Genomic DNA, 12452 nt, shown 5'->3' on the forward strand with positions numbered 1-12452 from the left:
ATCATTAATTTCTGGAGTGGAAAATAATTTTTCTAGCTTTGTCGTTTTTCTGCTCCATAAAGCCCTCCTACTTGCGAGCAGCCCTGTAAAGTTACTTTTACCACGTGACCCAATTGCCCAATAGCAGAGTAAGAGGTAGTTCCCGGATAAGGAACCAGAGGTATTTAGCATACCTACAGTCGCCATTGTGGGCACAAATCTCTCTCTCTCTCTACCTCTCTCTCCCCCTCTCTCCCTGGTTGCGTTACCAAGGCAATTGATCTTGGGGACAAAACTAGTAGCTAGTTGCTGACCAAGGAAAAAATAAAACAGGCAAAATCCACTGCTCTCAATTACTCAAAGGGACAATAGGTGATTCGCCAAGGATAAGGTACAACAATAGCAAACCAATCATTGTATTAGCCTGCACGCCTTATATATAGGTTATCTGTTAATTAATCAAGGTATACATTCTTAAGTAACAGCACTTCAGCTGTAAAACCGATTTTAGGCCATTAATATACTTAAGAATTAGAGCTGCATCCACTTTGATGATTTTCCTAGAAAACATTTCAGCACTAATGTGTAAAAGGTTTATTGTGAATCTAAATGTCACAGAGGACTGGAGTGGTGAGATGCTCTGGAGGTGTGGTTGGGTTTTGGAAATAGGTCTGATCATTTATAATGTTGGAGAAAGGTGGACAGGAAGGAGTCAGGCAGCCGAAACAAAAGCCTTCATTCAATGAGGAGATATGTGTCTTGAAATGATATCCTATTTCTTTCAGACTACTCATTAAAAGGCTCAACTTTTAATCAAGCATTGTTAAGGATACTATTAAAGATTGGCCTGGTTGTAAGTAAGGATTCTGCTTTAAATGTCACAGCAGCAAAAATCAGATGGAAGCAAAGTTGTGGGGTGCTTTCCAATAAAGCAAATAAGATGATAAGAAAGGCAGTCCTTGTCAACAGCACAAAAAAAGAAAAGTAAATAAAAGAGAAAAGCCAAATGCATTTATTCTTTAATAATAACCTCTAATTCTGAAAGATACAACAATTATTCAACAAAAGCCATCATTATGAGCATTGTGATGTCACCAACAAAACAGTGGATAAAGAAGCAGAGAAATGAGTTGTGAAAAACAGTTATGGTGTCACAGACCAGACAACAGGGGAGCAGACCAAACTAACTGAATACTACCACTGTGAAATCACAGAGCAGCCAACATAAAACAGTACCACTGTGGTGTCACAAACTGTGCAGAGCAGCATCATTATGATGTCACGGATCAGTCAGCTGTGGGGACCAATGTCATTATGGTGTCACAGACCAGAGTCTCAGTTAATTTTGATCTGCTGACTTAACTGCAGAGGAGCAGCATTGTGTCACCGAAGAAGAGAAGCTGTTACATTTGGTTGTTGCATATATAGTAAGAGCATTTAGCAGAAGATGTGCACCCTCACATTGAACTGAAGCGCCCTCCCACACGCAGGGCAGTCCTGTTTAGAGGTGCCATGCTTGTTGACTTGCAAATTTAAATTATTTAATACCATTGAGGGGTTTTTTTCTGACAAAAAATATGTCTCTTGACTGTATTCTCTTCATCTCATCATGGCTCTCTGTTTTAACAACAATGAAAAGTCCTTATCTTTAACTTGCAAGACACGTTGTGACCTTTGTTATGGCCTTAATAAAAACATGTGATCATGTATCAACTCAATCTGTGTGTGGACTAGCTCAAACCAACATTTTAGCAAAAAAATGCTGAGAGGAAAAATGCAACATTGCTATATATGTAGAGAAATAAATGCAACTGATTTGTATAGACACATGTTTACAATGCATATTTATTCCTTACTTTACTATAGCCCCAGTTATTCCGAATTTATAAAAAATAATAATAATAATAAAGGAAAACTACTATATCAGTCTTGCCATTTGGAAATGCAGCCTCCAAATGTTACATGCTAATCATGGCTGAAGCACTGACCACCAGCCACATTACTGGGGGTCTGCTGTTACATTGTAAACTGATCCAGCCTGCCTGTATAAACTTGTCATGTGCTATATGCCTCCCATTCCTGTCCTGGAGTCAGCAGTGGTCAGAGAGAGAGAGAGAGAGAGAGAGAACTAGCTTAGCAGCCTCCCAACAACATCCAGATTGTATTTCTCCTTCTGTATTTTTTTATTGGTATAATAGCTGTTGCGACCATCAACAGCCAAAATGCAAGCACAAAAAAATCATGTAATAATAAGAAAGCGTTTAATAAAAGTAAAAGAAAAAAAGCCTGAACAGAAGTAGGACAAGTTAATCTGTTGGTCAAAAGCACCAAATTGCAACTTAAAGGGTGTATCTATTTCCACAGTAATAATTACATGGACTAATATGCTTTAAAACGTAGTAAAATGGCATTTCTGGCTGTGCTGTTTGTGCAGAATGCTCGCGACATTTCTATTACCCCTAGCGAGGATGTTAGAGGCGTTTTATAGAGCAATAAAAGTCGTAAATCAGTCACTTTTAAACGACCCCTGGTTCGTAACGTGTTTTACAGGGTCTGACACAGTAGTAGCTGCACACTGCACACATGGGTTTGCTCTCTGTGGCCTACCTACGCAATCTATGGCTGTCTGGACTATGAATACACTTCGCGACAATGTTATTGCTCGTGCCTGGGTGTAGGCTGCATGTGTACATCACTGATGCTTGTGTATGCAATAGCAGGAAAAGCCAGAGAGACGTGTTGATGAGCAGATGCAGGGTGTTCCATTGGCTGGCGTAGTATTTCAGTTGCCCATGTATTCCTGTAGAGACGTATTTGCGACTGTTTGTACTTCACACAAATTCGGTTCTACAGGGTACATATAGACAACTAATGTGTTTTAGATTAGAAACGGCAAAAGGTGACCTCTCAGGTAAACCTCTGTGCAAGCAGGTTATCGTGTCTGGTCTTGGACTGCCATGCATTTGAGAATAGTGTCACAACAAATATTAAGGCTGCAATGGAGAAGAAAGCCGATGCTGTTTATCAGGGTTACTGAAGCCACAAACACAAACCCTGCTCTGCTCTTAATGCATATACAAATGACTGAAAACACGACTAACATATTTTCTCCAAAAAAATAGAAGAAAAATCACGTACACATATATGCCAGCACACACACACACACACACAAACACGCCGTGTGCAAAGGACAAGAGGGTCTCTTTTCTCAACATTCAACCTCTGCCTTTGAGGTAGCTCCTATATGAATATTCAGTCACAAACACGGCGGGTACAAAGGGACGGCGTGACAGCACAGATGAAAAATAAGTTTCTATTGTTCCCAACCATTTCTTCTGCTTGCTATTACCATACTGACCGCTCTGTAACCTTTCTTCCTGCCACTCTGGAAGCTAATGAGAAAAGCCTCGGATGAAAAATGCAATAGCCTATCAGACATGTGACCTGGTTCGAGGTTATTAAAATCCGCAAATATGCGCAGATTGTGAATCAATGGAATTGATTACAGTGGAAAATGCACAGGGGGCTTTAAACTCCGTCAAAAAACATATCAATCTGTGTATCAGTTTAATAGATTTGTTTACTGAAGAACAAAGCATCCTGAGCCAACAAACAGTGAACTAACGAGGAAATAGTCACATAAAAATCTCGTGTTCTTTTGGCTTTGTCATATACGTGATGTTTCCTGTGCTCCAAACCAGTGTGGAAGACCTACACGCACACCACATACTCCCCTCTCTCCCCGTGCGCTCTGGCGGACGCATTTTAATATTAGTTAGACAGCCTGACCCGCGTTTCACCCCTCGCGTTTGACTGGTTCCAATAGTTCACTGCCAAGGATTATTGATGGAGAGACAGCAATGAATTCTTTCTCCCCACAAATGGCTTTCAGATCGTGCACCTAGTTCAATAACTAGTTATAATGTAGAAGTACAAAAAAAGAGGCCCTCAGGCGGATTAATTTGATGTTTCATTTGTTCGTTTGAGAAATTGTTAAGCCCCCCCCACCACCACCACCACCACCACCACTTGCAAAACAGCCGCACAAGCGTGTTCACATATGTACATATGTAAACAAAATAAATCTGTGCAAAACTATGTGGAGGCTGTTGTGCTGCCCATGCATGATTGTTTTTAATTTGGTGGCGCAGCAGCTCCTGACCTGGATGCAGACAGTGCGGCAATATTCCGCTCCCTGATGAAAATGGTTACGATGCGCGTTTAATCAAACCCTTAACCTAATAGCCTTTACACGTTTACTCTCCCCAGGTGTAATAACGTTAAGCTGGATCGTCCAGTTAAAATAAAAAGTTTCTAATGAAGTGTAGACAGACTGGAGACTAGTTTGATATGAATACGCTCTAAAAGCAGCAGCCAAGGGAGCAGAGGTGGTTTAAGATACTAGATGCCCCACAGAAACCATTGGTTGGTTTGCAGTTCATTATGGCAATGCTGTGGTTCATTAGACTCATACTGCAGCGTTAAGTCCAGCTCACCTGTGGTACAAAAGTGCAACGTTTCTGGCTATTAACAAGACCCAAGTAGTTTGCAGTAATTCGAGCTCAATTTGTAGATTTTGTTTAAGCATTTAATGTTTGAAATTGAATTTTTTTTTACTTGGAAATAAAAACACTGATTGTTAAACCACAGTCCTTATATTAACACCAGCTTATGTAAATACATTCGCTAGTAGTGCAGGCATCAGTACCCGTGATGTCAGTGGAGCCAGCTGTTTGCCCACAGCCAAATAACAAGCTCCCTGAAGTGTCACATCTCTTGACTAAAGCCAGGTGGACAGACGTGGGGCGACGGATTACACTTACTGATAAATCTGCGGTCCCACTCAATTTGACCTGATGAATTGTCTGAAAAACAGGAGAAAAAACGAAAATTAGATCAAGAATAGTCTACATTTAAGTAAATAAATAAATGGATCCAAACTGGAAAAGTAAAATGCTTGATAAAGATGGCAAAAGTCTACAATTTTCTAAATAATTATTTACGTTTTAAAAAAACATACATTAGGTCAATAAATTTTCCACTGACCATTTTATTAATTGAGAAAGTCACAGACGCAGGCACATAACATTGACATGAATGTATACATTGTGTGTACCATATTTCGTTTTTTGCTACATTTAAAAAAGCAACTATATCACACAAATCATTTTAAAAAATAAAAATGAATCAAGTGAAAATATGAGCAACAGATGATTACAAATAAACAAAGACCCATAGATATTTATTTCATACTAAATATTTTCTTCCTTTTAAATAAAGTTTCCTCAGGTTTATCTCTCAGTGTTCAAACACAGAAACGAACCGTGTTAATGCTGCTTATTATTTCTTAACGATCCTTCAGTCCGTCTCGTTCCTCTGTAGCCTAATTGAGGCTGCCCTAGAAAAGCCTTGACATGTGTGGGCTCCTGCAGAACTGGGACCGAGGACAGAAATTTAGGACAGGTCATTTTCAGACAGTAAAAACTAAATTTACAAGCATTTTGGTATTTCCTTGGGCAAATGTTCTATGAATAGAAATCCCCGGACTTCAGCACGGCTGAATTATGACGAGCAGTCAATAAAAAAATCACGGCTTTGTCTTCACATTGTAAATAAATTCTGTCTGCGTTCGCAAAGCGATGTAATGGGACTTTATGGTTCTTATTTGGGATCAGACAAAGGGAAGTCTGTGCTCACCCGGAAATGACCTCTGCCGATTGAATGATGGTAGTGTCAGCTCCACAGGTCAGAGAAAGGAATACAGCGACGCAGAGCGCGGCAGTAAAAACGGATGTTTAGACTGTTTCACTTTTACAGTGGTGATATTAGACTGTTTTGAGCTGGGGTGTCTTTGCCCCAAGTTAGATTTAAAAATATCATTGAGTCAAACTTCCTCCCAAGATGCAATTGCTGGCATGCCATGCAATAAAATGATTTCGATTATAATAAGGGTCTTGCAACCTTTATAAATATCACACGTCAAATATGATTCTAATTTACAGGGAAAGTTTTTTTTTTTACATCTTGTTTTTGGAGGAAAACAAGACCGTCCATTTCGGATTCCTTTTTTTTTAGTTTGGGACTTTGGCAGCATTGCTGCTGAAAAAAATGAGCAAATTCAAATCAAAACGTGGGATGAAAAGAGCACTAATTCATGCCCTTACGTGGACACATTGCCCCCACAGTGCATCACACCCGCACAGGAGCGTGTTACACAGTGCCCCCTATTGGAAGTGTACAATTGATCATCCTGCACACCTGAAAACAAACCTGCACAGACTGAAAAGATTTAAAAAAACAATACAGCAAAGACTGCATGTCACCACACAGCGATGTCATCACACATCTATGAAAGTCCGTTAATGCTGTTAATGCCGCATCACAGTCAGCATGTATAACCCTGCTGTCAGCTGAGCTACACTCACCCAAACAAGACTTAATATCAAAATGAGACATTTGCATTTCCGCACATTGATTAACAAAAGATCAGTATTTCTAGACTGAAGTGCTCCCTAAGACATATGGGCAATTAAATGATGTGCCCTACAGAGCAACAGAAAATTATTGAGCTTATAAGATCACATCGCCTCATCAGTCTCCAAACGGATCAATTCAGTAATATCTTCCCCTGTAGTGAGGACAACAAGTTAGAAGGGGTACCAGGGTGAAAAACAAACATTCCTCTGTTGTGCAAAAAAAAAGGTGCATTTTTGTAAAACATTCATGCCTCCAGTTCACATCCTCACTTTGTCACAGGCTTTGAGTTTGGATGATGCCATAATTACACTGCAACGTGCCTTTGAGTCTAACCTGTCTCATGGCCCAGTCATGACCCTAAAACAACAGCACAAACGCTAAACTTATGTCAAGGTGACACAGGGAGATGATGCACTTGAATCAGGAGGTTTTAAATCTGTCTTTACGGTGCAGTATTTTAGCCAACATTTTAGCATCACACAGAACAAAAGTCACATTTTATTTTCAACACATTCCTTCAGTTACACATCCTCTTAAATTTGCACACTGAACCAAAATATCAGACTTTACAAAGAATTAAACCAAATACACTTACTTACTTCACAAATTACATACAGGTCAGAGAGAGTCAGCATGGTTATGACAGAGAGAGAGAGAGAAAGAGAGTGGGGTAGATGGTGAGGCTGGACGCCAGTGGATTTTTGATCGTTCTGGCAGACTTTTCATTTTTCTCACAGTCACCTTTCTTTCAAATATTTTCTCATTCTCTTTACTGACAGCAATACCATGCAAAGCAAACTGATTGCCACGACGTCACAAAATTTGTTGAGAGGCATTAAAACATCAGCTTTTTACTTTTATTTCCTAAAACCAAAATCTGATACAAAAAAAAGGATGATGCTGCGGGAAAATAATCCTTATGACAACCCAATCACCATGAGCAGCATTTCCGTATAATACCGTTTCTGTTGGAGTAAATACGCAACACCAAATCTCACTTTAAATATCTCAAAACGAATATTTTCACAAGCTTTTTAAAAAAGCATGTTCTATAATTAGAAAATGCATACTCACTGTCAATTAATAGCATCCATTTTGAAGTTGACAATTCAACAACCATACATTCAAAGTCACACATAATATAAAACACAAACAATATTTCTTCAAGGTGAAATAACGGCACAGTCGCAGGCCTGTAGGCAAAGTTAAAAGCAACTTACTGCAGCAGCTCTCAGTTCTCCGCACCAGCCGTCTACACAGTCCGGAGAAAGGTACTGCATCCTCACTGCCACAAAGCCCTTTCTTCCTCAGATAAGGGGAAGTCAGCAGCTGCGATTCCGGACAGTTAAGATTATATATGATGTGTATATATCGAAGGTTTGTCAGCTCTTCCAGGCCATAAAACCCACTTAAATGACACCACGTGCTTCCTATGCACCATTCACAGGCCCTGCTTGGGGCAATTGGCATATGTAACCTTGTAAACTTTAAAATACCCTAAAAGAAAGACATACAAAAAGGGATTCAATACATTGTCCACATATAGGTTAGGCCTAACAGAGCGCACAGAAAGTGGACGCTGCACTGACCGGTTCTCATAGCTGTTAAGGAAGTTGAATAGGAAGCTATAAGTTTGAGAGGTGAGTTGATTTTTATTTTCTTTAAGTAGTGTCACGTATTGCTATAGAGGAATTAGCCTACCTCATAACCTTGGGCTGTACCTACTGCGTCACACTACTGCTTCTACAAAAGCTGCTGCTGAATGCAGACACAGAACAAGTGGCATGCTTTTATGTCCTCTATACGAGCAGATAGTGTTGTTTTAACTACAATGTAATGATTGCAGGATTAAAGAGCAGGGCGATATCATAAAGTTGCCATATGGCCCGGACAGTGATGGCGCGCCAGTCTGCGGCCACAGGAAACCAACGTTTTGCATCCACGTTGTGATGTGGGCGAGTGTTATCACAGGCTAGTGTGTCCCTTCCTTCCCTGACAAAACAGGAAACGGAGTCTGCCTTTAGTGGAGTGAAAAAGGGGGCAATAAAGTTTTATGAGGGCCTTAAACTTCAGTGCGCGTTTGTCAGTCACTGAAATGATGTGGATTGTGAGCCAGACTAAAACAAAACGTGATCAGTAGGAGAAAATGTATTTTTTTTAAATAACATTTCTATAGTAGTTTAATTCAGTTGACTTTTATCACAGAAATAAAATTAAATATACTAGTGATTCTGCTACCAACCCTTGACATCAGATACATAATAACAGAAGTGTGCATACTGACATTAGGAAATTTCCTTACTTTTAATGATGAGACTTTATTGGTTACAATCAACAATAAGCCACCTATCAGCTATCCTAGGCCTTGTGTAAACCAGGCACCTTAGGTTTACGAAGGGCAAAGAGAAATGGCCTCATTGCATTATCACATTAATATCACATACAGTCGCTGAATTGTATATAAGGATTTAGATTCACAGAGATATGACAGACAACATGGACGATGCCTTGACAGAAAAATCCACTCACAAAGATATTAGCTCACTGAACACATCACACATCCCACCAACGTCCTAACTTATTCGCACTGCAACATATTAGAGAAATGAAAGGGAAAGAGGTGGAAAACGATTTAACGGTCATAATCAAATGATTTCCAAAGCAGTCAGAAATATTTTTGTCTTTATTTGATTCGTTGATCTTAAAAGTTTTATCACATGATGGTGATGATGTAGAGTTTGATGTGATGCAGGCTCTCACTCAGCCTCCACTACTTTGATCCAAATTAAAAAAAAAAAAACATAGATTATAAGTAGCGTTGTGCAGCCTTTCAGTGCACTGCAGACCAAAATCTCTGCAGCGTGAAGGACTCAGCTCTCCTCAACCTCTTGTCCCCTTCGTGCAGTAAAGTGAGGTTATCATCGCATGGCCAGCAAATTAATTTAGAAATGTAAACCGATTGATCAAAGTGAGTGATATTCAATACATTAGGTCCCAAACTGCAGCAAGTGACACATAATTGGTGATGAAGCACACAGAGCGGTGTCATGATGTCATTGCTCCTAGCAGTTCATCCGGAGGTCAGGCGGCACTCCAGCACTGTGCAGTGTGGGGCTGAAAACGTGCTGCATGCACCCCGTTCTCACTGGTGCACTTTTATTCCTTCACTTTGATCTTTGAGTCCTTCTTCCACTTCATTCGTCTGTTCTGGAACCAGATTTTGATCTGCCTCTCGTTTAGACACAGGGTGTGGGCGATCTCTACGCGCCTGCGGCGGCTCAGGTACCGGTTGAAGTGAAACTCTTTCTCCAGCTCCAGAGTCTGGTAGCGGGTGTAACTGGTCCTGGACCGCTTACCCTCCGATTCTGAAGTGGTATTAAAATCAGTTAGCTTTCAGCAGCATTATAGTGGTAAATAAATGTAATGTTAGGGTAATAATATTATTACAAAGAAAGCTCAGAGATCCATAAAAATAAGCAGTACAAGCAAATAACTATTAATTTATGTCCCCTTCCACTCTGATTTAAAAGATCAAATCTCTTTATATAACCTAATTTGACCTGATTTAACTTACTGTGGATGTGTGTAATAAAAAAATATGTCAGGCTGATAAGGATGGTTAACAGATCCAATAAATATAATCAGTTTAAGGGAGAGGGATCCTCTACATCCACACACATTAAAACATAAAAATACACAGACTATTAGTTGAGAAATCTTATTGTGATCTGTAAAATGGGATAACTAATAATGTGTTGGCCTCTCTGTAAACACTGGCCTCGGCCTAATGCCGCTGCAAAGGAGTATAACATCGTGGGAGGAAAAAACAGATGTGTAAAATCTAAAGAAGTGGGATTAGCAAATGGAAACTCGTGTTTTCCAGACATATTCTCCTATTTATAGACTTGCTCGGAAAGGGGTGCTAAGTAAAGAAACAGGCCTTTGCTATTGGACTTAGAAATATTTTTAACATCCCTGCTGAGTGCTCTTGCTGGATGTTTGCATAATGGAGGAACCCATAACAGAAGTGGCTCCTTTTTGCAGCAAACGTGCTCACTGTCGATCTGCAGCATAAATAGTCAACCAGTGGTTTCAAGGCATGGAGAAGGAGCACGCCTATTGAAATCTTTTAGAGGTGAAAAGTTCATGATTGGGTCAGGGCAGTGGTGGTTCCCAGAGTTCAATTTAAGGCTAAAGCTTCTCCCACACATAGAAGCCTGATCATGTAAAACATGTAGCTGGACTAAGACTATAAACGAAGCAAGGCAAAAACTGTTACTTGGAGCTGCACTTGTAAATATTATTTCATAGTTTTATCACATTTTTGTTCTCTTATCCAATTATACCACCATAAATCACCCCGCAGATCACCTCTTCACCGTAACAGAGCAGGTTTACGAGCAATGGATGCCTTTGTCATAAAATTTATGACCGCGAGTTTTTATTATTTCCTGCGTTTGGCCTATAAAACTCAAGAGGGAAACTGGAACGGGCGAAAAGAAGTGTTGCAGCGTAAAGAGTGAATAAGGGAAAGCATCTTAGTCGCACTTTAGAAAATAGGCAAACTTTACCGTGGTTCATGTGCAGTTTTGTCATCCATGGGTAAATCTGTGGCCGCTGCTCACTGTCCTGACGCTGGTTGACTTTTGTGTTTCGTTTCACCGCCTGCGTGTTCTCCGCGTTTCTCTCGCTCTCCTGGCCGCCGGATTTCGCGCTCCTCTCCGGGTCTCTGTCTGCCCCTAGTCCCAGCAGCGTACTACTGCCGTAGTTAAGTCCGCTTGCGTCCACGGACGAGCTACTGGAGACCATGGTTATCTGTGGTCCTGACGGGAGAGGAGTATCCGTGTTGCCACGCAGGCTAGTTTTCATCTCCTCCCGTTCAACAGAGGTCGTGGGGACGGGACAAGTGAATATCCCGTTCACATTAACACCCTCATAGCGGCTGGACCTGCGCCCATATAGATCGAAACTAAACATAGTGTTAGGAGTTGTCTCGCTTGTTTGCCTGAGATTGGAGCTGTCAACATAAGAGCTCATTTTGAACTATCACCGATACTTTCTTTTTTAAACTAGTGAGGGCTGCGGGATGTATGTTGCGGTTATTTCCTTGTTTTTGTTGATCATTGCTTTTCTTTGTAGCCGCTTTTGGAAAATTCAGAGCTGTCTGCCCTAAAAAAATAATCCAGGATTTATAGGTGGAGTAGGCTTTGGTATCTTTTTTTTTAAATTCTTGATCCGACGTGCGCTGCCCAAATATGGGGTATTTGTGTGGGATCACGTGCACATGTTGGCCAGTCATAAATTGGCTTTGATACTCAATGGGGATATTGATGAATAGGAGAAACGTGTCCGGTAAACTTTGAGCTGTTGGTTGTTGAGGACCAGGCAGAGATCTTTAGCGCAAAAAAGGGCAGGACAGTAAGACAAGAGCGTCATCTGGTGTCTGGTATGGGGCAGGACGGTCAGGACCGGCCAGTGCTCTCTGCCCCTGACACACTGCGAGTCCACCAACAGTCCCATATAATAATAATAATAATAATAATAATAATAATAATAATAATAATAATAATAATAATAATAATAATGAGGATTTAAAGAGCTCACTTGGTTAAAATATATTTATGCATATGGCCTTGAAACTTAAATGTCGATAGAAGTTATGTATAATAATACAGCTAGTATAATAATACAGCTACGGTAATGTTGGTGTTTAACTGGATATTTGACAAATATCAGCCCCATGCTTCCATGATTCCAATCAGAAAATGTATTATTTAATATTTCAAAGGCCACAATTTGCTTGAAAATCACGCCATTAGCATATTTGTTACCTCTTTGCATTTACAGCTTCTGCTGACCGTACAGGTCAAGATACAATTTAAAAGGCTCTACAATCACGTACTGAGTTTGGTGCTTGTAGTTTACGAAACCTTTCTTTCTGCGGTCGTCTGGCTCCTGTCTGAAAGTGCAGTGCTCCCAAAGACACAAGAAGAGGG

The 12452-nt window shown here is 40.3% G+C and overlaps 1 protein-coding gene across 1 annotated transcript; it reads right to left on the reverse strand.

Moving 5' to 3' along the window:
* Window positions 1-8754: 8754 nt before the first annotated feature.
* hoxc5a (homeobox C5a) lies at window positions 8755-11636 on the reverse strand. Its single transcript, XM_046055714.1, has 2 exons — window positions 11028-11636; window positions 8755-9821 (listed from the first exon to the last, which is right to left on the reverse strand). The coding sequence occupies exons 1-2, from the start codon at window positions 11491-11493 to the stop codon at window positions 9613-9615; spliced, it is 675 nt and encodes a 224-aa protein (XP_045911670.1). The 5' UTR covers window positions 11494-11636; the 3' UTR covers window positions 8755-9612.
* Between the last annotated feature and the right edge of the window lie 816 nt (window positions 11637-12452).

This window comes from Micropterus dolomieu, linkage group LG08, assembly GCF_021292245.1.
Source record: "Micropterus dolomieu isolate WLL.071019.BEF.003 ecotype Adirondacks linkage group LG08, ASM2129224v1, whole genome shotgun sequence".
Lineage (NCBI taxonomy): Eukaryota > Metazoa > Chordata > Actinopteri > Centrarchiformes > Centrarchidae > Micropterus > Micropterus dolomieu.